This window comes from Mustela nigripes, chromosome 2, assembly GCF_022355385.1.
Source record: "Mustela nigripes isolate SB6536 chromosome 2, MUSNIG.SB6536, whole genome shotgun sequence".
NCBI lineage: Eukaryota > Metazoa > Chordata > Mammalia > Carnivora > Mustelidae > Mustela > Mustela nigripes.
In genome coordinates this window covers 144,579,131-144,603,386 of record NC_081558.1, presented here as the reverse complement: position 1 = coordinate 144,603,386, position 24,256 = coordinate 144,579,131, and the positions used below count along the sequence as shown (strand labels likewise).

General features: G+C 40.9%; 1 protein-coding gene across 4 annotated transcripts in view; it reads left to right on the top strand.

Moving 5' to 3' along the window:
- Positions 1-766: 766 nt before the first annotated feature.
- The window catches only part of HPS3 (HPS3 biogenesis of lysosomal organelles complex 2 subunit 1), a 39,270-nt gene continuing 15,780 nt past the window's right edge, over positions 767-24,256 (top strand). The window contains exons 1-8 of one of the 4 annotated variants that reach the window (XM_059391765.1): positions 767-1,240; positions 8,637-9,128; positions 9,936-10,107; positions 10,213-10,298; positions 12,477-12,669; positions 18,062-18,143; positions 20,736-20,890; positions 23,127-23,235. In XM_059391765.1, the coding sequence (XP_059247748.1) occupies positions 1,024-1,240; positions 8,637-9,128; positions 9,936-10,107; positions 10,213-10,298; positions 12,477-12,669; positions 18,062-18,143; positions 20,736-20,890; positions 23,127-23,235 (1,506 nt within the window). In that variant the 5' untranslated portion in view covers positions 767-1,023. The remainder of the gene's footprint in view (positions 1,241-8,636; positions 9,129-9,935; positions 10,108-10,212; positions 10,299-12,476; positions 12,670-18,061; positions 18,144-20,735; positions 20,891-23,126; positions 23,236-24,256) is intronic. The other 3 variants (XR_009402536.1, XR_009402535.1, XM_059391763.1) reach the window with 3 other exon arrangements.

Here is a 24,256-nt window from a genome sequence, read left to right as displayed (position 1 = left end):
TTTTAGTTTTGTCCCTACATAAGTAAAGGGACACCGAAGGCAAGAGAACATCCCACAAGCCAAACTTACATATATTGTTTTCTGGATAAAATTGTACAGAGTAGCTCTAAGGCTCACTTCATCTAAATGTACGGGGGCGGGGGTGGTTAGTTTTGTTTTTTTTAATTGGGATTGCAACTATGAGCTCCACCTTGAGACATCAGGAATGGATACAGGATATAGATTAGTTTTAGGAGCACTGGACTGAGAGTTAGTGGATTTCACCCCTAGTCATTCCATCCTCTGAGGCTCAAACTATCAAATGCCTGGAGTTCACTAGGTGATACCCACCATTCTTCCGTAAATAAATAAATAAATACATTTCTTTTCTCCTCCCCTGCCTTCCTTCCTTTCTTTTTGCGAAGCACATTCTAAGTGTTGTTCTTTCCAAAGAAATCATCTAGAATTTCCAGGATTTTGGAACAACTCTTCAGAGTGTTTAGCCCGGTGTGGAGCCCTGTGCAGTGCACTTCACCTTTCACAGCCCTTATCCTCCTGAAGCTCCGAGGCTATGGCGCCGGGGTGGGGTGGGGCGGGGCGGGAGAGTACAAAATGGTACAAGACAGCAGATAATCAAATGTTGAGACGTATTCAAGGGCCTACACATCTCGTCTAGCCCAGTGCAGTAATGTGAAGTGACGAAAAAAAAATAAAAAGGACACAGCGCTCTTTGCGCCGCCAACCGCGGGGCGCCGAGCAGCGGCCGGCACTACAGGGTTGGGTCAAAGGCCCCGGGACAAGAGGCCCTCGGGGCGCAGGCGCACCGGGCGGAGGCGACTGCTCCCCGGACCCCAACCTCGCCTCGTAACAGCCTCTTTAAGAAGGGGAGCCGCAGGCAGCCCGGGTGACGCTCACGTGACTCGGCTCTGAGCAACTGCTGGCGGAAGTGGTCCAGCCTCTGCGACCCGAGCGGGGTCTCCGGCGCCCTGCGGGGCGTGCAACCTGAGCGGGCACCGCCGGGCGGCCCCGGAGCCGGTGGTCGGGATGGTGCAGCTCTACAACCTGCACCCGTTCGGGTCGCAGCAGGTGGTGCCCTGCAAATTGGAGCCCGAGCGGTTCTGCGGCGGAGGCCGCGACGCGCTCTTCGTGGCGGCAGGCTGCAAGGTGGAGGCATTCGCCGTGACCGGACAGGAGCTGTGCCAGCCGAGGTGCGCCTTCTCCACGCTCGGCAGGGTGCTGTGCCTGGCCTACAGCGAGGCCGGTGAGTAGCAGCGAGGCCAGGGGGAGCCCGGGTCCCCGCTTGGGGCCTCCTTCCTAGAGGACTCAGCGTCCCCCGCGGTACTCTGGGTGGGGAAGAGATTTCCCGGAACTTGCTGGAGGGTCTCGCGGGGTCTGGCTACTGATTACTAAAGGCGAGCAGAGCCGTGCGGTTGTCGTGGCAACCACAGGTGCGCGCTGGCTTCTAGGGGGCGGGGGACGCTGTCTGCTCGCTCTTACCTCGCTCGCTCGCCCGAGAGGTTCTACTCACCCAGACACTTAAAAACAAACAGTACAACTACAAAAAAACCCAAACTCAGAAGTATAGAAAATCTCACTTACAAAAGTAGGGAGATTGGTATACTGAACCCCAGATACTCCCAGCTTCACCAATCATGCCAACTTATGGCCAGTTCTTTCACATCTATACTTGTATCCACTTCTTGTCGGTTTTTGAAAGCTATATTATATGCTGGTTTTTAAATCTATGCAAGTGGAACTCCGGTCATAAACTCCTCTCTCCCACCCAAAGCCTCCACTACCCATTTGCCACCGAAATGTGAAGCAGTACCAAGGAACTACTATGTGGGTATATCTCTGTTTTAGAAAAATCCAACATTTAAAAATAGGTCCTTAAGATTACAGAAGGATTTACCATAGGCTTTTTTTTAACTGCTTAATAATGCCCTTAGAATTTGTTTCCTCCTTCTCAAGAGGGATATAAAGGCATAAACTGCAGTGTTTATGGTAGAAAAGCCCATGGTTCAGGGGCATACTAATGAAGTGGAGAGCATGAACTTGGAGGATTGGAGATCTCCTTCTAATTCCTGCTGTGTCTGCTACTGGTTGGATGTGAGTTGTAGAAACTTTTGGATCTCAGTCTCTGTTAAAAAAAAAAAAATTGGAATTACTAGATCAGAGATTTCCAGGCATTGGGATTTTGTGGGTCCATAAAAAACTATGGGGCTATCATCATACTTAGTATCTGACTATTCATTTTGTCCAGTAAAAATATATATATTTAAAAGTGAAAAGCCCTGCTATTTACTCTAACCAAAGAGAAAAAAGCATTTAGTTCTAAATATCGGATATCTTTGCTTTATGAGCAATTTACTATGCTGTTATTTTTTTTCTTTTTGACTAGTGAAGACATCAACAGAAGCCTGCATTGATTCACAGATAATGTTTGAGAACCACTCATTAGATCTGTATATTCTCTTTTAGCAGAAGATTCTGATTTTGGAATTTAGTAGAAATACTTCTCAATCATTTGTCAATATTGGTGGTTTTCCCCATCCCACCCTCCTTTTAAACATGGAAGTTCTTGCCTTCAAGAGCTCTACTGAATGGCAAACTCACCAGTCTCAAGGTGTGATGTGTGTGTGTGTGTGAGAGAGAGGGAGAGAGAGAGAAAGGCAGAGACAGAGAGACAGACATATTTACATGATCTGCCCCATTCTTCTAAGCAGACAATTATTCTAGCTTTGGAAGTGGCAGACATTAGGTGAACCTCTAGTTTTCTTCCCCATCAGTAGTAGTGATTGTTGGGATCCTTGATATCACTACCTGTGCTTCGGAATCACCTGGGGGAGCTTGAAAATATGCTAATGCCTGGACCACAACCACAGAGAAACTGTCGGTTTCCTGGGGTATGCCCCAGCATTGGGGTGAGTCTGATATTTAGCCAAGATTCAGAACCACTGACCTAGTGCCATACTGGTTCCTGTAGGCAGTAAGTAGCATGGTAACCTTATTAATGAGGCCTTAAAAACAAAGACTTTTTATAATCAAGTTGGCTGTCCTCAAGAAAGTTCAGGAGTCATGTGCTATGGCATTAGCATGAGTCAGACAGCTCAAGGGTAACTCTGAGTCCTCAGCTTGAAGACTGGGTATAACCCCTGGGTACAGCTTCTATTAACCCACACATAGCTGACTCCTAGCTATGCTGATAGCCAGATAACTTGTCTTCCACTTCTCACCTAGCTTTTTCTTTGGTCTCTTTCCTCCCATCCACAGTAATTTAGACATAGGGATTCTGGCTCTATGAGCCCAATGTCTTTCTCTGTAATAAATCTCCCCCTGTCAGAAACAGAATGAATCTTATATCAGTCATTTATATTTACTGTAACTGCTTTGCAAGTCTCTTACCCAAGTAGAAAATATTCCTTTCCTCTCCTTTCTTTTTTCTTTTCTCTTTTCTTTTAAGATTTTATTTATTTATTTATTTATTTATTTATTTGAGAGAGAGAGAGAGCCTGAGAGAACAAGTGGGAGGAGGGGCAGAGGGAGAAGCAGACTCATCCCAAAGGCAGATGCTTAACTGACTGAGCCACTCAGGCGCCCAATATTTTCATTTTTTAAAATCTCTAATTAGCAGGATGCTATTCTCCCTTTATAAAATTTGGAGGCGTTAGGGAGAAAGAAAGTAGGTAGAAATTTTGAAGGATAGAGGGCTCTAACATTATCATCAGTAATGGAAAATTCATTTAGGCTTTGTGTGTGAAGTAAGGAAAAGGAGACCTGAGAACTCACTGCTCTCAAAGGAGAAAGACCTGGTGGCCAGGGTTGAGTGCAGTGTGGAGAGCTCTGGTACAGGACATTTGTTTATGGGGTTTCTGAAGGTGGTTGGGCTAGGAGGACAAGACCACATGGCTGTTTTTTTTGTTTGTTTGTTTTGTTTTCTTTTGTTTTTAAAGATTTTATTTATTTATTTGACAGGCAGAGATCACAAGTAGGCAGAGGGGCAGACAGAGAGAGAGGAAGAAGCAGGCTCAATCCCAGGACCCTGGGACCATGACCTGAGCTGAAGGCAGAGGCTTTAACCCATTGAGCCACCTAGGCGCCCCTAGCACAAGAGTCTTAAGTGACTCTGTCTATTACATCCCCCCAAACCCTACTGTCTTCTTTACTTTTCTAGAGCCATAAAACATATTTTGAATGCGTTGCATATTATTTCTACCTTCTGATGTTAGTTTTGTCATAGGAGCAACCTTTTCCTTTAACTGGTATTAGTGTTAGCCAGGTTTATGATCTTGCTGTATAAAAGGAAGTTTATTATTTTAAAAAATCAATAATCTCAGTTTAAGAATAAATATGAGAATGATTTTTAAATTTACTTAATGAAGACAGAAGCTGTTGGAAAGTAAGTAGAATAAAGCCCTGACCATATATATAATGCTTAAAAAAAATTTATAAGTCGGTCAGAAGAAGACAAATACCATATGGTTTTTTTACATGTAAAATCTAAAAAATTAAAAACAAAAACTAATGGTTGCAAGAGGTGAGATGGGAGCAGTGGGAGAAATAGGTGAACTGTTGTTTTTTTTTTGTTTGTTTAAATAAATTAAAAAATTTTTAAAGTTTCTTTCATAAAGAGCTATTAACCTCCAGAAGAGGTTAATAGAACCTCCATAAAGAGAACCTCCATAAAGAGCCATAACCTCTAGAATCCTCTAGACTTATATCTCCTTTTTAACATTTTGAGAAATAGCATAATTGGGGAATGAGCATCAGCTTTCCAACTAACCAGATCCAGGTTTAAGTCCCAGCTCTATCTTGTTGGCTGTGTTGCCTTAGGCAAGTTACCTAGCTTGTCTGAGCCTCAGATTCCTGATCTATAACATGGAGAATGAGATAATATCTTGAAGGTTTGTTGTGAAGATTAACAGAGAGAATTCTAAATCTCTGACCATAATACTTGTCAGGTAAACACACTTACTTTAGCAAGTTCTAGTGCATCGTTATAAAACTAATCTGAAAACATACAAGGCACTATTTACAGTTTGTAGATTATATATATTAAATGATAAATAGCCTTTATCAGTGAAATAGGTATATGTTTATAAATGGATGAAAAATATTTTACTTAACCAAACAAATATTCTTAGTTTTAAAAATTCATTTACTAATTTGAATATGGCACCAAAGCATGGGCAACAAAAGAATAAAGTATATTGGATGTCATCAAAATTAAAAACCTTCATACATCTATAAAAGACACTAAGACATTAACAACAGATTGAATGGGCAATCCACAGAATGGGAGAAAATGCTTGCAAAGCATATATCCAATAAGAGATTAATATCCGGAATATATAAAGAACTCGTATAACTCAACAACAACAAAAGCCTCTTCAAAATGGGGCAAATAGACATTTCTTCAAATGGCCAACAAGCACATGAAAGGATGCTTAACATCACTAGTGACCAGGGAAATGCAAACCAAGCCCATAATGAGATACCATTTCATACCCATTAGGATGGCTATTATTTACAAGAAGAAAGAAAATAGCAAACATTGGTGGAGAAATTGGAAACCCTGCGTACTGCAGGAATGTAAAATGATAGAGCTGCTGTGGAAAACACTACGGTGGTCCTCAAAAATGAATTACCATATGATCCAGCAGTTTCACTCTTGGAAGTCTATAAACAAAGCAAGGGCTTGTGCAGATATTCGTACATCTGTGTACAAATTTTTTTTAATTTACATTTTTTAAAAAGATTTTATTCATCCATTTGACAGACAGAGATCACAAGTAGGCAGAGAGGCAGGCAGAGGGAGGAAGGGAAGCAGGCTCCCTGCTGAGCAGAAAGCCCTATGCGCTAGCTCGGGTCTTGTTCCTAGGACCCTGGGATCATGACCTGAGCAAAGGCAGAGGCCTAACCCACTGAGCCACCCAGGCACTCCCCATGTACAAATTTTTTAAATGAGGGCCAAGAAGTGGAAGCACCCCAATGTCCCTTAGCTGAAGAAAAGATAAACAAAATGTGGCATGGGCATCTCTGTACCCATGTTCGTTGCAGCATTATTAATAATAGCCAAGACATGAAAACAACCAAAGTGTCCTTAAACATGAATAAATAAAATGTGGTATATACATAAAATCGAATATTATTGAGCCTTAAAAAGGAAGGAGATCCTGAGACATGTTACAACACAGATGAGCCTGGAAGACATTATGCTAAGTGAAATAAGCCAGACAGAAAAGAAGAAATATTGTATGATTCAGTTTATATGAGGTATCTAGAGTGGGTGAATTCATAGAGACAGAACCTGGAATGGTCATTGCCAGAGCCTGGGGGTGGGGGAGTTGAGGAGTTCTTGTTTAAGGGATACAGTGCTTTGAGGAAGATGAAAAAGTTCTAGAGAGGGATGATGGTGATTCAGGAACAGCAATAAGAATATACTTCAGACTATTGAACTGTATTCTCAAAAATGGTGAAAATGGTAAAATTTTACATTATGTATATTTTATCACAATAAAAATTTGAAAAAAATTATTTACTGAGGAAATTTTAGGAAGATAGAAGGCAGCAAGGGATCTTTTGACCTGACTCCATCCAAACTGCTTCTCTGGAACAGAGTGAGCAAATTCATGGAGCGTGTAGGGTACAGTTAGGTGTTTTGCCACGATATCCAGGGAATGAACAGGAGCAACTCCATTTCTGTGGTATCAAAGGGACCAGCATCAAGAGAAGGTGGCTTTCTGGAAAGCTGGCTCATTTCGGACAAGGAGGGAACCTGGCCAGCCCAGAGAGTGTTTGTGGAAAAGGGACTGACTGCCTGATTGCTGCATTAGTATATGGGAAGTCATTATGCTGACAGCTTGGTGTTTCAGTTTCAGTTCATTGGAAAAGGGCTTATTCATAGCAAATAATGTTGGTAAACAGTGTGTTCTACATTTGAAAAAAACCTTGTCTTACCTTTCCGTCAAAGTCTAAACATGAAGAATTTAAATAAAAAAGCCACTAACATAGAATATGTAAGAGTATATTTATATAATTTGGAGGGCATAGAATACTGTCTAAGCCAATTAGGAAACCCAGAGGCCAAGGAGCAAACGATATTATGTCTGACTATATGCATATCTGACTCTTTTACTATGGTAAAAGATGCCATAAGCGAAATCAAATGTCAGAGAATAGATTACCAAAAACAATTTGCTATTCATGACCAAACAAAGATTAATATCACTTTTACCCGGAGAGCTGCTATTTCTTATAAGAAAACAAGTCAAACATCCTAATAAAGTAGATACTTGCAGAAGAGAACTCATACATAGTTGATAAACATGGGAAAAGATGGCCAGCTTTAGAAATGGTCTGGAAAATATGCATTATAATAATCATAGTTGTTTCCCCATCACACTGAGTCAGTGCTAGTGAGGATATGGGGAAATGAGCATGTTCAAACAGTTCTGCTGGTAACATGAGTTCCTATTATGTAATTGTGATAGAATCTGGCAATATCTTTTTTTTTTTTTAAGATTTTGTTTATTTATTTGACACAGAGAGAGTGAGAGTGGGAACACAAGCAGGGGGAGTGGGAGAGGGAGAAGCAGGCTTCCCAATGAGCAGGGAGCCTGATGCAGGGCTCCATCCCAGGACCCTGGGAACATGACCTGAGCCGCATGAAGGCAGACACCCAACAACTGAGCCACCCAGGCACCCCAGATTCTGGCAATATCTTGAGATTTAAAACATACCTGCCTTTTGGCCCAACATTTTTCACTTTTGGGATTCTATGCCATTGAAACAAACCTCTAGAAAATAAATACATAGGTATAGTATTATTACAGCATGAAGTATAGTGGCAAAAAAACCTGAATATATATTAATAGGGGAATTGTTGAATAAATTATGGCACATAGGATACATAGGATATGCAGATAATTTTCAATAAAACAATGTTAGATACCCATGTATTGACTTGGCGAGTTAAGATTTATTAGTAATTTTTTGAAGTTGTAAATTGTTAAATATTTTCAGTGTGATTCCATTTTGGTGGGGAAAAAAAGACAAAACACTAGTCTACAGTCCATGTTTATATGAGAGAAAGGTATAAGGGCCCATAACGAGCTCTGTGTTGTTAACGTTGGCTCCTCACGAATCGGACTGCAGGAAAAAGATTATGCTTTTCATCTGGCATCTCTTCACAGCTTTTGATTTCTCACAACGGAGAGTAACCATAAAATTATAATTTAAACAATATAATAAAATCAACAAGTAAGGTAAAATTAACTTGGATTTAAGTTTCATTTACTATGTATAGCTTTAGGCTACTTCTCAGAGTTGACATGAAGGTGCGACTTGTGGGAAGAGGGGTTTCAGAGCTGCAGGAAACACTCAGGGCTAATATAAGGAATATGTACAATTTCTGTGTAAGCTGCATGAGTAATTAATAGATTATCTTAAGATATGATGGGGAGAGATTTATTTTGGAGCCTAAATGCCTAAAGTCAGTTAAAAATATACCTAAGATCCTATTAATTAGGGTTTTGTTCTCGTCAGTCTTCAATTCAGCCAGTCACATTAGGATTCACTAATAGTTCCTTTTCATGGCACACAGTAAGTGGTTATTTCTAATGAAAAATTCTTAGTATACTCTATTTCATTCTCAGGAGACTATTTGGCAACAATTGAGGAGAAAAACAAAGCTACTTTTCTACGTGCCTATGTGAACTGGAGAAGTAAAAGGACTGAAAACTGTCGCGTGTGTATCCGAATGGTTGGACACAATGTGGAGGCACCTTTCAGTGAAACCTACAAAGACCAGATGTCTATCGTTGAAATGCCGCTTTCTGAGGCCCCCTTGTGCATCTCCTGTTGTCCAGTGAAAGGAGACCTTCTTGTTGGTTGCTCCAATAAGTTAGTCTTATTTAGTTTGAAGTATCAGATCATTAATGAAGAATTCTCAATATTGGACTTTGAACGTTCTTTAATTATACACATAGATAATATCATTCCTGTTGAAATTTCTTTTTGTGTTGGTTATGTTGCTCTCATGTCAGACTTAGAAGTCTTAATACTAAAACTGGAGTCAGACCCTAAAAATGGAGAGAGTGTTAACCACCAGCCACATAAGACCAACAATTCAATGAAACAGACAGAAGGTAAATAATGAATTTAGGTTGCTTTCTTATCTTAGATGTAGAGAAAATCCTTACTTCTGGCAATCTCTGAGGGGTGATAGTGTGTGTGTGTGTGTGTGTGTGTGTGTGTGTGTGTATAGTATGTGCGTATATGTACACTTATGTGTATATATCACCAAGCCACATTATTTGTAGATTCAGTTATTTCTGATACATGGGATTTGGGTTTATGTACTCTGTAGCATGTCAGTGTGTTTCAGCATATACTCGTCAATAGAAATAATGGAAGAGCTAGGACAAGTTTCTAGCCCCAGTTCTCAGAAGTTGAATGGTCTTGGGTTAGGAATACCATCTCTCTGAGTTTCTTTTTTTTATTTTTTAAGATTTCATTTATTTATTAGACAGAGAGGGAGAGATCACAAGCAGGCAGAGAGGCAGGCAGAGAGAGAGGGGAAGCAGGCTCCCCGTTGAGCAGAGAGCCCCATGCGGGGCTCAATCCCAGGACCCTGGTATCATGACCTGAGCCGAAGACAGAGGCTTTAACCCACTGAGTCACCCAGGTGCCCCAATCTCTCTTAGTTTCAACTTCCTCATGTAAAAAATTGGGATGGTAATATCCTTAGGTACTTTATTAGTTGTGAGGAAAAAATGAGGATGGGCCAAGGCTTTTCAAAACCATAGTGCCTTGCAAATATATGAGATGTCTGTGTGTGAATAAATAAAATTACCATATGTTTATTTAATTGGTCTGGGGTATTGTGAAATTTAATTTTCATTCAAGTAGTACTTGGAGTTATTAAATTCTTTTCTCAAATTTTATATTTTAAGATGTCAACAATGAAACTTTGCAGCTTGAGTCAGATGACTTTGTTATCTGTCAAAAGCCCATGGAACTTCTCGGGGAAAAAAGTAGCCAATCTGGAATATCTGTTACACTGGAGTCCACTGGATTAGCTGATGAAAAAACAAACTATTACCACGTTCAGCATCTGCTCTATAAGTATTACAACGCTTTTCACTCACTAGCCTTTAAGATCTATTTACCTGCATAGAAGTACATGGAAATTAGATCTCTTCCTCTTTCTTTCTCTTTTTAAACTCGCAGACGTTTTGCTCCTGATATTTCCTCCTATGTCTTTTCTGATGACATCAAGTTACATTCACTTCAGCTGCTACCCATTTACCAAACAGGTAAGTAAGGATCACATTTCTACAGTGCAGTGAGTTGAAAAGGCTCCGGCCTGGGAAGGGAGACTGATAATGGCGAATACATTAGGTTCTTCTGCTGAGTCTCCCTTTGCCCTTGGACAGGTTCTGTGGTGAATAATGCCAAGTTCCTTAGCAAATAATGCTAAATATTGCTCCTGTGAGCACTAGAAAGGGAAGTTGTGTCTACTTAGGAGAAGCCATGGAGAGGACATGACAGGCAAAACGCATTTCTCTTTTTTGAAATGGTTACTTGGCCCGAAAAGGGAAATTGGAGCCTTGTCCTAGCTGGGGGTTTTTAGCTGGGTATGTGGCAAAGCTTCGTTTGATGGTCTTGTGAGCAAGGTGGGAAAATGTTGACTGAATGGGAAGTTCATTCAGAGCAGTGGTTTTCAACCTTGTTGCACATTGGGCTTACTTGGATGCTTTAAGAAATACTGATGCCCAGGTTTTACATATTGGAGATTCTGACTTAATTAATCAACTACAGTGCCTGGGCATCATTAGTTTTTTAAATGCTCCCCTGGAACCAGTGGGCAGCCAAGACTGAGAATTTGCCATTGGGTTCTGTACTTAGTCCTGGCCTGCCTAACATCGTTAGATGTTGCCTGAGACAATATAAATATTATTCTGATTAAATGTGTTTATAAACCTCCCTTATTTTTTTCTTTCTTTTTGTAGACATTTATTACCTAGTATTTTGGGTGTTGTGCTGAATGCTAGGGAACCAATAATGAGGAAAGTAGGCAAAGTACTTGCACTCGTGGAGCTTATTGTCTTGGCGTGGGGGAAGCAGACATTAATCAAATAATTATTTGATTATTATCAACGAGTATATAATTACATACTGAAATGAGTGCTCTGTGGGAAAAGAACCCTACCTTGAGAGCCTATAGCAAAGATACTAACCTCATTTAGGGGTCAAGAAAGGCTTCCTAGGAAAGAGGATCTGAAGAGTGAATCAGTGCTGATTTGGAAATATGGTTGGGTGCAGAGGAAGCAACAAAGGTGATTTGGTAGAGAGAGAATCTTATGTTTGAGGAACTGAGAGAAGCAAGACTGAGAGGTAGAGCTAGGCAGAGAGGGTCGTGAGGCAAAGTTGGAGACCAGAGAGGGCCCAGAGCCAGGTTAGGGGGTCAACTACTAATGGCTTCTTCCTTTCTCTCTCTTTGCAGTAGCAATGTGCTGGACTAATACCGTAGAATTTCCCATAATCCGAATTTTGCTAATTGAGTCCCCACAGTGTCATTTAACATGTTCCTGTATCCTATATTTCCCTGTGACTTGGTAGTTTGATCTAAAGCCATACAGTTCACTTTGGTAGCCATTACCTACCAGCTCTTGTTCAGCACTTGAAGTGTGACTAATCTAAATTGAAATACATTGTTAAGGGTAAAATTCCCACCATTTAAAAAATTTTTTTATAGAATTTATTTATTCATTTGACAGACAGAGATCACAAGGAGGCAGAGAGGCAGGCAGAGAGAGAGGGGGAAACATGCTCCCTGCTGAGCAGAGAGCCTGATGCGGGGCTCGATCCCAGGACCCTGGGATCATGACCTGAGCTGAAGACAGAGGCTTTCACTGAGCCACCCAGGTGCCCCATATTTTGAAGAGTTAGTACAGATATATATATATAAGAGATCTCATTAATTTTTTTATTGACTGCTTGTTGAAATGGTAATAGGGATATATTGGGTGAATACAATATACTATGAAAATTTTGCCTGTTTCTCTTTACTTTTCAAAATGTGATTACTAAAAAACTTGAAATTACATATGTGGCTCATGTTATATTTCTGTCAACAATGCTGGTCTAGACTAAGTCTTGATTAGATGCCGATGGTGGAGATGATTATGAAGATGATGATTTGGTAGCACAAGTAGTGCTGACTTCTGTTGGAAGGTACTGACTCTTTTGGTGACTCTTCTTGTGATGATTATTACCTAAATCTGTTAATTTATTAGGTGTTGCAAAAGGTGATATTTTAATTATATCACTCCCTTTTCATTTCCTACCGGCATTCTTCTATAAAGAGCAGTTTTCCCTAAACAACTCTTTGGTTATCCCCTGATAGACTCTTTTCCTTAGAAAAGTTAAGATATCGATTTCCTTTATTTACTGATTTCATGGGTTCCCCCCCCCCCATTTTTTTCATGCAGGTTCCCTTACTTCTGATAGAAAAAATTTGTCTCAGGAAAAAGAGTTGCTGAGTCTCTTCTGTTTCTTCTCATTACCTCACGTGGGCTATCTCTACATGGTTGTCAAATCTGTTGAATTAATGTCAGTTTACCAGTATCCTGAGAAGTCTCAGCAGGCAGTGCTTACACCACAATTTTTGCATGTCATCGCAAGGTATGTTATAGTGTTACTTGCTGGACCTGGAGTCACTTATTCTGCATATTTTTGGGTTGCTTCTTAAATCAGAGAATTTAAGAATGTATGGGGGTGCCTGGGTGGATCAATCGTTTAAGCCTCTGCCTTTGGCTCAGGTCATGATCCCAGGGCCCTGGGATAGAATCCCCCTTTGGGCTCCCTGCTCAGCGGGAAGCCTGCTTCTCCCTCTCCCTCTCCCTCTCCCCCAGCTTATGCTCTCACTCACTCTATGACAAATGAATAAATAAAATCTTTAACAAAATAAATTAGAATTGTATGAACTGATATATAGTGTTATAAATTAACGGGGTATATTTGTCTTTTGATGGCCCATACCTACCTTTTCTTTTCTTTTTTTTTTTTTTTTTTAAAGATTTTTATTTATTTGAGACAGAGAGAGAGATCACAAGTAGGCAGAGAGGCAGGCAGAGAGAGGGGGGGAGTCAGGCTCCCCGGTGAGCAGAGAGCCTGATATAGGGCTAGATCCCAGGACTCTGAGATCATGACCTAAGCCAAAGGCAGAGGCTCAACCCACTGAGCCACCCAGGTGCCCCCATACCTACCTTTTCAATGTCAAAGATTTAGATTCTGGTTTTGCCTTTGTTTTATTTTCTTAGATTGGATAGGGGTCTTTGTGAGGAAAACTTTTATAGGGAATTTTAATGAAAAGTCAGTGGAGCCAGTCAGGACATCTCTGGATTTCTTTTTAGATTTTTAAATTTTTTTCTCGGCTGCCCTATCCTTTCTGTGTGAGTTGAGTTTTTTCATAATGGTTTAGAACTGTGAAGGAGCCAGAAAGACTACCCTCTGATTAGTACAAATGGGGAAATAAACCAGAGGTTGGGATTGGCAAGGTCATGTGGCTAATTGGAGGCAGATGCCTTTTGAGTTGCCTTACCCTAATATGCTGGCATGTAACTTGGGTTCCTGAGTAGGATTTTAATCTCATTTCCTTTTATCTCAGCCCTAACCAATGCTTCTGGTTCTGTTTCCTGTTTTTTGAGCTTTGGTTATGTGCAAGACACTGCATTGGGCCCTCTGGCCAAGCACTTTGAATAAGGTACACCATCTGCTTTCTAAAGCAACAACGTGAAATAAGGCCAGAGATGCAGGCAGCGGGCACAGACACTAGGGGATTTGTGACAAATATCTTTAGACTTCGTGAAAGTGGTGTAGGCACTTTGAGGAGAGAAATTACTTCTGTCTGAGTCATACAGGGAAGTTTTTTGTGCTTGGAGTGAGAAAAGCTAGTTAGAATCTAGAGATGTAGATTAGAAGAGAAGGGCATTATAGATAGAGTGAAGACTATAAACAAAGGCTATGTCTAGTATTGTAGGAGCATCTAATAACTAATTTCAGAGCATCTAATAACTAATTCCACCTGAGTGGTAGTATCAGTAACTACAGCAGGTGCTAGAGTATACTCAGACATCATAATATTCCCCTGAAGATTCGCCACTCACTCATCATGTAGTTGCTGCCCTCTCCTCCTGTTTGGTGTAGGGAGAAATGCTATTTATTATGTGTTTCCTAAGTGAACACTGTGGAAGTAGCTAGTCTCAGTTTCTGTGTTGTATATAGTGATGTTCTTTAACTATGAAGAAGCTGAAATGCACAGAAGTGGTACAAATGATGCTTGGGAGAGAGCTCAAGGCTTTGAATTTTAAGGACTTTAAGTTTTTGATAACAGTGATGTGATAAGAGCATTCATTTAGGAAAATTAGTTGTAGCTTTTATGCAGGATGGATTAAACACAGGTAAATCAGGTATTGAAATGGTTCAGGGAAGGATAACCAGGGCCTACAGCAGTGAGAGGATGAGGAAGAATGGTTGGAAGAGGCTTCGGCAAGAGAAAGTCAGACTTCGTGTCTGTCGGGATGGTGGGAGTGGCGGAGGCATGAGGAAACCCCGCCTGAGTGTTGAGGCTGCTTTTATGAAAGTAGAGGCTGGCAAAGTATGGGGCGAAAGAGAAGTTTGGTTTATGAATTTGAGGAGCTTAGGGAGTATCAAGAGGAAATGTTATGTAGGCTTTTGGACACAGAACTGAAGATCAGAAAAGAAAGGGAAACGTAGATGCTTTATTACCATCAAGAAAGAGCTGACTGTCCAAATAGAGAGCATGGCCCCAAGAGTGTATAGCAGAGAAAAGTAGTTGGAAAACTAAACTCTGGTGAAGGTCATGTTTAGGAGAGTAGAGAAAGAAAAAAGGATTTTCAAGAATGCAAAAGAACCTAAAGAAATACATACAGCATCTTAGAAACCAAGGAAAAACTAGAAGGAGAAAGAGTAAAGTTTTACTTTCTCTCCCAAAATATTGATGCTAAAGTCTATTAATCTTTTCTCTGATTGCATAGATGTAAAGGACACTGAGAATTTAGTGATTTGATTCCCTAAACTTATTCCCCCCTCTTTCTTAAATATAAGTCATGATTTAGTTTAGAATGTAGAGTCCTGAAAACACAGTTATGGTGATTTGAAGAGACTGTATTTTGCCTGTCTCCAGGTAAGAAATTATTGAAGCTTTTCTTAATATCAGCACCAGAATACATTCTGACACCCTTAACTTGACCATGGAAGCACTAGACATTAGAATAGCAGTTGCTATATGTAAATTCAGATTCTTAATAAAGATCCTCACCCCTATTTTAAAAATCCTATATTTGTTGAACTTTTTGCATATTATTTTACCCAGTAAATACATGTTTTAGAAATATCCTGACCTGTAAGTTTGTCTTGAAAAGTTCCTTAGAGGCTGGTATTTTTTTAAAAAAAAAAAAAAAAAAAAAAGGAAATTTTTTTTTTTTGAAGAATCTAAGAACAATATAAAATCATGTAAAATGTCATCCTTATAGAAATACTTAAATAGGAAAGTCCCCCCTCCCCTCCCCCACCAATAATCCTAGTCCTCCGAGTTCACCATGTCAACAATTGGCGTATATTTAGGGCACTTGGGTGGCTCAGTTGGTTAAGCCTCTGCCTTCAGCTCAGGGTATGCTCCCAGGATTCTGGGATGGAGCCCCACATCGGGCTCCTTGCTCAGCAGAGAGTCTGCTTCTCCCTTTCCTTCTGCCCCTCCCTCTGCTTGTACTCTCTCTCACCCTCTCTCTCTCTCAAATAAATCAAATCTTTAAAAAGAACAATGGGTGTATATTCACCCAACTTATTTTAAAAAACAGTGCACTTACTACTATGATTGGTTTTATAGAAGTGGGTCATATGACATCCACCATTCAGCACCTTGCTTTTTCACTTAGCAGCGTATCTTGGGCATCTTTTCATGCCAGCACACTTCAGTTCACTTTATTCTTCTCTTGTACTGCTGCTTAGTATTTTAGCAATAGCCAGCAGCTGGGTTACTGTAGGTGGAAGTGAGTCAGAGGACCAGTTTTTTAACCTCTGGAATCTGCTACTCATTTATCTTTATGGTCATAGCTACTCTTACCTGTCTTTGCATAGGTGCTTTTTTGCTTCTCACCATCTCAAAGTCCCTTCTATTCATTTTTACTTTCTGGTGCTCTCTATTCTAGATTTCTAAGTGGTGGTTCTATTGTTCTAGTGATTATCATGACTCTAGAGGTCATGTCCTAGAATGTTGTGGAATGGACAGAGATGGCAATGAGCTGAGGCTGCAGTGGAAACCCCCCAAAGCAGAGAAAAAAAACCCCTGAGTGATACATCGTACCTACATTGTGCAAAGTCTCCCAACTGTGGAAATATCAGAATGCCTTCCTTATAAAGAAGGATTTCTTCTATTTTTTTTTAAAAAGATTTCATTTATTTATTTATTTATTTGAGAGCGAGAGCTCAGGTGTGCACACACAAGTTGTGGGGAGGGGCAGAAGGAGAGGAAGAAGCAGACTCCTTATTGAGTGGGGAGCCTGCTGCTGGGGTGGGGGTGGGGGGCATCCACCCCAAGGCCCTGGAATCATTACTAAGCTGAAGGCAGATGCTTAACCTGCGAAGCCACCTAGGCACCCTGAAAGCAGACTCTTAACTGACTGTGCCAAGAAGTATTTCTTCTAGGGGTGCCTGGGTGGCTCAGTGGGTTATGCCTCTACCTTCGGCTCAGGTCATGATCTCTGGGTCCTAGGATGGAGCACCTCATTGGGCTCTCTGCTCAGCAGGGAGCCTGCTTCCCCCCTCTCTGCCTGCCTCTCTGCCTACTTGTGATCTCTGTCTGTCAAATAAATAAAATCTTAAAAAAAAAAAGAAGTATTTCTTCTATTATAAGATCAGTGCTAGGTTTGCTTTATTTCAACATAGTTCATTTTTAATTCTCCAACTTTTTAATTTGTTTTTATTATTCCTGTGGGGGAAAAATTATTCCCGTGAACCTGCTATAAGATGGGTTTTGTAGCAATTTCTAAGTTAACTATTTTTATTATTTTTTAAGAGATTTTATTTATTTATTTGACAGGCAGAGATCACAAGTAGGCAGAGAGGTAGGCAGAGAGAGAGAGAGGAGGAAGCAGGCTCCCTGCAGAGCAGAGAGCCTGATGAGGGGCTCAATCCCAGGACCCTGAGATCATGACTTGAGCCGAGGGCAGAGGCTTTAACCCACTGAGCCACCCAGGTGCCCAGTTAACTGTTTTTAATGTCCGTATTGGAGTGTTGATTTATCCACTAGTCACCAGGCATCTATTGTGCCCTGACTGTGCGGTCTCTAGGTCATTTTACAGTGCAGAAGCAGCCTGAGGTTGTAGAAAGAGCTAGAGGAGTGTGAGGAGTAAGAAGACCTGGGGTCTAATTAGGCTCCATCCTCCAGAGATGTCTTAGACCAGTCATAAGACTTCCATGCCCTCAGCTTTAAAACAAGCTTCTGGAGTGGATAATTCTCAAGACTCCTTCAGCTAGTCTATAATTTTCAGTTCTACCATCAGATATGTGTTTGCATAATCTAAGTATGTTATCCATCCTGATCTAGGCTCAAATACATCCTGAGATGAGTGGGATAGAGATAGTAGTCAGGAACTTGTGTTCTAATCTTGACTTCGATAGTCACCTCTTTGTAACTTGGGCTTTGGGAAGCTCCTTGGGACATCGTTTTGTCTGTAAAATGAGATATTGACCCACATCCATGGTTCTTAATGAGGCATGTACAACAGAGCCACACATAGAGCTTTGTAGAATTATACATGTCTAGATTCAGCTCTTAGAGATCATGGTTCAGTAGGGCTGAGGTAGGGACTATGGGGACCACTTTATGGGGATTCGGAGGTGCTCTCTTTGTTAAGAAGCAGACTAATCGTCAAATGCTGGGGGGTCTTCCCTACCCACCATTACTCTGTTTGCCTGTGTGAACTCCTCCCAACTATGGGCATGTTGATTATTGGCCTCTGCTCTGCTCAGTTGTGTCTCTCCTGTTCCTTAGCAACAACCTACAGTGTTTCACAGTGCGGTGCAGTGCGGCAGCAGCTCGTGAGGAGGATCCATACGTGGACACCACCCTGAAGGTTAGAACTGGTTTTAGATGACAGTAAAGTCTTATGATCAAAAAGGGGTACAGGAATGCTTACAGCTTTGTTCTTGGGTCTAAACTGATGATCGTTAGAGGTCTGAAGGTCTTATTTATCAAAGCAGAACTTTTGGACATAAAGTAGTAAGCATTTTGTGACACTTTTTAAGATTACTTTGAAAACATTTCACTAAGAATTTAGGTGAAGGGCAAAGTTTTTAAAATTTGGTAAAGAATATGTGTAGGGTAATTTCAGAGAGAGTACTTTACAACTATGGTATACTACAATTTTACTCTTTTTTAATGGGAATACTGGTGACAGTTGTATATAGCTATTAACAAAGCACTAGAGAACTCTGTGTGTTCAAGGACACAAACGCATGAAAAGAATTGATTTCTACTGTTACCAGATATGCCTATGATATATTTCTATCGTCTTAAACTGAGAGTTAATGGATGTGCTAGATTATTAACCTCATTTTGAGTGAGAACTAATATGCTTATTCTCTGAAGAGCTCTTGACCACAAAATAACCATAGGCAGTTTTATGATGAAATTCTATATTTTCTGACCTTGAATTTCTGTTCTCAGAAATATACTGATCCTTTGTGTGATATGCATCAGATGCTATTCCACTTCTCAGGTATAAACTACTTGAATGGATATTTGTTATAAAGCAACATGCTGCAGGAAACTTCCAAATTATGATGGCCTATACTTTTTTTGTAAAGATTTTATTTATTTATTTGAGAGACAGAGTGAGTAACAGCGAGCACATGATCAGGGCCAGAGGCAGAGAGAGAGAGAGAGAGAGAGAGGGAGAAACGGGGCTCAATCCCAAGACCCTGGGATCATGACCTGAGCCAAAGGCAGACACTTAACCTACTGAGCCACCCAGGAGCCCCATTATGGTCTATACTTTATAAGTTAATGTCTATCTGGCACCTGAAACACCTTTTCCTGGAAAAGTAAGTGGTCAGTACTGATGGTTAGGTTGCTTTGTAGTGTTTAATATGTCTGAGGTCCTCTTCCACTATCATGGTCACCCAAATTGTGACATGTGATAGCATTTCACGTGATCTGAGTTCTCTGTAACTCTTTCATGCAATGGGCTGTGTATAGCTTTCTGTTGCTGACCAGGCATACTGTTTACCTTCAGCCTCTTGAGAAACCCGACTCACAGCTTCCCCATGCCTTTCTGTATTTAAGATACACACATTGCCTCTTCAAAAGTATATTTTAGAAATAAAGGTTATTTCCCTAGTGAAAATGGAAAGCGAACAGATTCTTTGTCCCTCCCTCCTCCCAACACCTTGCTTTGCTTTTTTGTTTTCTATTTTTCAAACCTAAGAAAGACATAGGCCTAACATAAGTGGTGATGCTGGAGTGAGGGGTACATCATGGATTGAGGTAGGTTCAATCTGCATTTGAAATTAAATCGTGTTGTAGGTCTTCTCAGTGTCTCCTAAAACCAGAGGGAGGGAACAAGGAAGAGAGGAAGGGCGAGAAAAAGAGAGATGGGCAGCCTGCTGGTGGGGGAAGCTGCCCTTGAGGCCTGTCCTCTTGAAGGTGGCAGAAGGAAGGACAGTGATGATCACACCTCATGGCTCCCCCTTTCCTGCAACGCTACCATTCTGAAATGCTAGATACCACCTGAACCAGCGCATGTGTAGCCTCTTGCCAACTCAGACTTTGCAAGCCGTGGTGTCTGAGAAAGATTTCACGACCTCAGGATGTCCAAAGTGTACATTTTTCCTCTCCTTCCTCTGAGAGCCTGATTCCTCAGCACTAGTTAAGGCCATCTCATCTATTCTTAGGAACAAAAAAATAGATGAAAGGGTTTCCTCAGTTATACAAAAGGACAATGAAGATGACTCAGAACCAAAATAGTGTTAATGGATGAGAGGGCACAGGCCTGGCAGCATCATTTTGTGAGCTCCCAGAAAGAGTGCTTCTATTATCTTACCCATTCTACTTGAATAGTGCTCCCTTACGGGGACAGGAGCCTGTTCCTGGTCCAGTATTTCCTTCCGTTTACCTGACACACTCAGCCGGTCATCCATTCCAGGCAATGTGCCCACCTAAGGAGCTAGCAGTGAGAGGCCATCAGAGCAAGCATTTATCTTCTATTCACCCATCCACTTAGAAACCATTGATTTCTCTTTGTGCAGTAGAATGACCTTTGATAGTGTCTATTTTCCTAGCAACCACATTGTGTCATGTCCCTGAACCAGCCCACTGTCAGTGGGGATCTCTCCAGCAGGTTATGAGCCCACAGCTGTGCTCCGAGAGCTGCTCTGTCAGCCACACAGGAGTTCCCACAGCCTCGAGAGCTCAAGAGCACCCGCTGCCCGCACTCACTCAGTCAGCAAATACTGAGTAGCTCTTCGGCAGGCACACATGAAATAGGTAGTTGGTTACATAACTTTGGACAGAACAACTTCCTCCTCTGATAAGAATAGGAATTCAGATTTTTTATTTTGGAGGGGGGGTGGGCAGGGGAGCAGGACAAATAAACAGACTGACTTTTGAAGGTTAAAGTTCCTGTACCTTTATTTCTTGGTTAAATCTGTGATGTTTCCTTCACTAGGCTTGCCCACCTGTCAGTATGGATGTCTGTGCTTTAAGAATACAGCTTTTCATAGGCTTGAAAGCCATCTGTCACTTTAAAAACCACCTCATACTTTTGACCAAGGCAGACCCTGAGGCTGTTCCAGAAAGAAGAGAATCACCTAAGAGGCTTCTGTAAGCATCCCCACACTTCCGTCCATTCCTGCCAACGTTTCTGGAATGCATTGTTACTGGTATATTCTGTGTGTGTCCTAGTTTATCTTCTTAAAAATCAGAACTTTGAATGATTAAATGGTTTGTCTATGTTTTTTTTTCCAGAGAAGGAAAAGAAGGTCCTAGTGATCTCCATACTATCCTTTATATTAACCTTGGAATTTTAGAAGATAATGAATTATAAAATAGTTTCAGTAATAATCTGTGGTATTTGAGATAAGCTAAAGGACATGCTCTTTGGTGTAATTAATAGGAAAGACAGAGCCTCTAAAGCTAATCCAGACTACAAGGCTCTTTACTACTTTTTTTCTTTTCTTCTTTGACCTTCCAGTAGTTACATTTTTATCCAGGTATTATTTCCTGGTATTTCAATTCAAAAGAAATTAGTACTGCATTTCTTACCTTAAAGCACATTCATGGTATATAGATATGTGCTGATCGACCTTAAAGTTGCATTTGATAACACTAATCTCTGGTTGACTCTTAGATTTTCTGCTTTTACGTTGTTTGGAATTAAACGCTTAGTTCTAGACTAGTTCTGCGTCTGTACAACATTTCCTGTTCTGTGAACTTAGTGGTAGGAATTAGATGACAATGAGGATGAGGTTGATACTTTGTGTGTTCTCCTATGAATTATTTATTTATTTTTAAAAGATTTATTTATTTATTTATTAGACAGCGATCACAAGTAGGCAGAGAGGCAGGCAGAGAGAGAAGAGGAAGCAGGTTCCCTGCTGAGCAGAGAGCCCGATGCAGGGCTTGATCTCAAGACCCTAAGATCATGACCTGAGCCAAAGACAGAGGCTTTACCCACTGAGCCACCCAGGCGCCCCCTATGAATAATTTAATCAGGAAAGAAATCCATTCCGGGGGAAGAGAAGCAGGTAATGTACAGATAGTTCTCTACTTAGATAGTTTGACTTCCAAGTTTTCAACTTCACAATGGGGTTGAAGACAATACCTATTCACTGGAAACTGTACTTCAGATTTTGAATGTGGCTCTTTCCCTGACTAGCAACCTGTGGTATGGTATTTGGTGATGCTACAGAGTGGCAGAGGCAGCTCCCAGCAGCCACATGATCATGAGGGTGTACAACCAATACACTCACATCCATCCTGTACCCAGAAAACCATTCTGTTTTTCACTCTGTACAGTATTCAGTAAATTACATAAGATATTCAACACTTTATTATAAAATAGGCTTGGTGTTAGATGATTGCTTCTGTGAGTGTTCTGAGCCAAGTTTAGGGTAGGCTAGGCTAAGCTATGATGTCTAGGAGGTTAGGTGTATTTGATTTATGGTATTTTCAATTTTTCTTGGGTTTATTGGGAGGTAGCCTCATTGTAAGTCAAGGAGGAGTTGTATTTCGAGTCAAACAACAGTTTTTGTTTTTAACATGAGTTTTTGCTTTTTCACATTTTTTTGTGCCTGTGCTTTGTCCCACCAACAGGAATAATCAGAGGTTGATTTGGGTAACCAGTCACTCAGAGCATGTACAGAATGGCCTGAGACTGACTAATTCTAAAAGCTTTCTGGCAAGAGGAAGAACAGTTCACTGTCTTGCGAATTATTAACATTTTTTGTCATTGGACAGTTTTAAAAATTCTATTTTTAAATGATTTTTTAAAAAACTTCTAGTCTATTTGAAAGTTTCATTGGTCAGAGGTCTGCATTTTAAAAAGATCTTATGCTAAAGAAAATGCATCACATAATGAAAGCCAGAGCTAAGAGAGTGCTTGAAGTGGACCATGGTTATGTATGTGTTCTGCATTTCCCCAGCAGCCTCAAGTGTTTAGCCTAGTGTTCTATTGCAGCTTCTGCTTAGATCGGTGGCATAAGGCAAGCGGCACTCCTGAAGGCCATGTGCAAGACAGACAGTGGGCACAGGCACTCTCACAGCCAAGTCTCTCTTCCGTTTGAGGGGTCTTGCCTGTTCTTTGAGCATTTTGCCCATTTAAGAATTCTTGTGGAGTGAATTGGAAGCAATTGGTTTACCAGTGCATGAGAGTTGTCGAATTTTAAATGCTGTAGAGCTATGTAGCGTTGTGAACTAAAGAATAAAAATCCACTGTAGAGCTAATCACTGAAGAAAATACTCATGCAAATGATTGCATAATTCTTCTTAGGTTTTTAAGATTACCATATACTAATTCTGTGTCTTACCTTGTAATTCTTATCTTTTGTTTTGCTTTCAGTTCTAGAAAAGGAACCAGTGGTAAGCTTAAAACACCTCCTGTAGCTGAGGCTGGGTGGAATTTGTATATTGTGGATACGATCTCACCAGTGCAACTGTACAAAGAAATGGTACTCCTTTCACACTTCCAGTTTTGTTTTGTTTTGTTTTTTTAAATTTTATTTACTTGACACAGAGAGAGCACAAGTTGGCAGAACAGCAAGCAGAGGGGGAGATAGAAGCAGGCGCCCTGCTGAGCAGGACCCTGGGATCATGACCCGAGCTGAAAGCAGATGCTTAACCCACTGAGCCACCCAGGTTTCCCAAAAACTCTATTGGATCCTGAATCCTTTTTTTTTTTTTTTAAGATTTTATTTATTTATTTATTTATTTATTTATTTGTCAGAGAGAGAGAGAGAGAAAGCACAAGCAGGCAGAGGCAGAGAGAGAGAGAAACAGGCTTCCCACTGAGCAAGGAACCCAATGCGGGACACAATCCCAGGATCCTGGAATCGTGACCTGAGCCAAAGGCAGTTAGGTCAACCGACTGAGCCACCCAGGTGTCCCTTTCATACTTGCAGTTCTTATTGGTAGAAATTTAGAGTCAAAGTCATGACCAGATGTTGATTCTAATCATCACACATTCAGAATGCCACAGCCAACCAGCTTGCAGGCTGTCTGAACGCAGAGTGTGGATCTTCAGTCACCTTCTCATTTTCACAGCTCCTGACATTTGAGGAGCCAGTAGAAATTCCCTTCACTAAAATAAGACTGACTTACTCATACCCACCCTCCAAAGAGGATCGATTAACCAGTCTGAACATAAATAGCCTTTGACCTTTACTTTCAACCCTAGCAAAGAGAACCAGGAAATGGAGGTGAGAGAAATCTTAGATCATTTATCCCCATCTCACTCTGAAATATTAGCAGATTGTCTCAGGGCCCTGCGCACCTGCCTCATTGTCCTGTGGGTAGTGGCCCGGGGTGGGTGGGGGGTGGGGGCACCCTTCTACCTTTTCTAAGAGCGACAGCTGCCCATTCATCACTAGCATTTTTTTTTAACTCTTTCTTTTAAAATTAAATAAATAAATAAATAAATAAATAAAATAATTTCAAACTTACAGAAAAGTTGCAGGGTTAAGAATAGTAGAA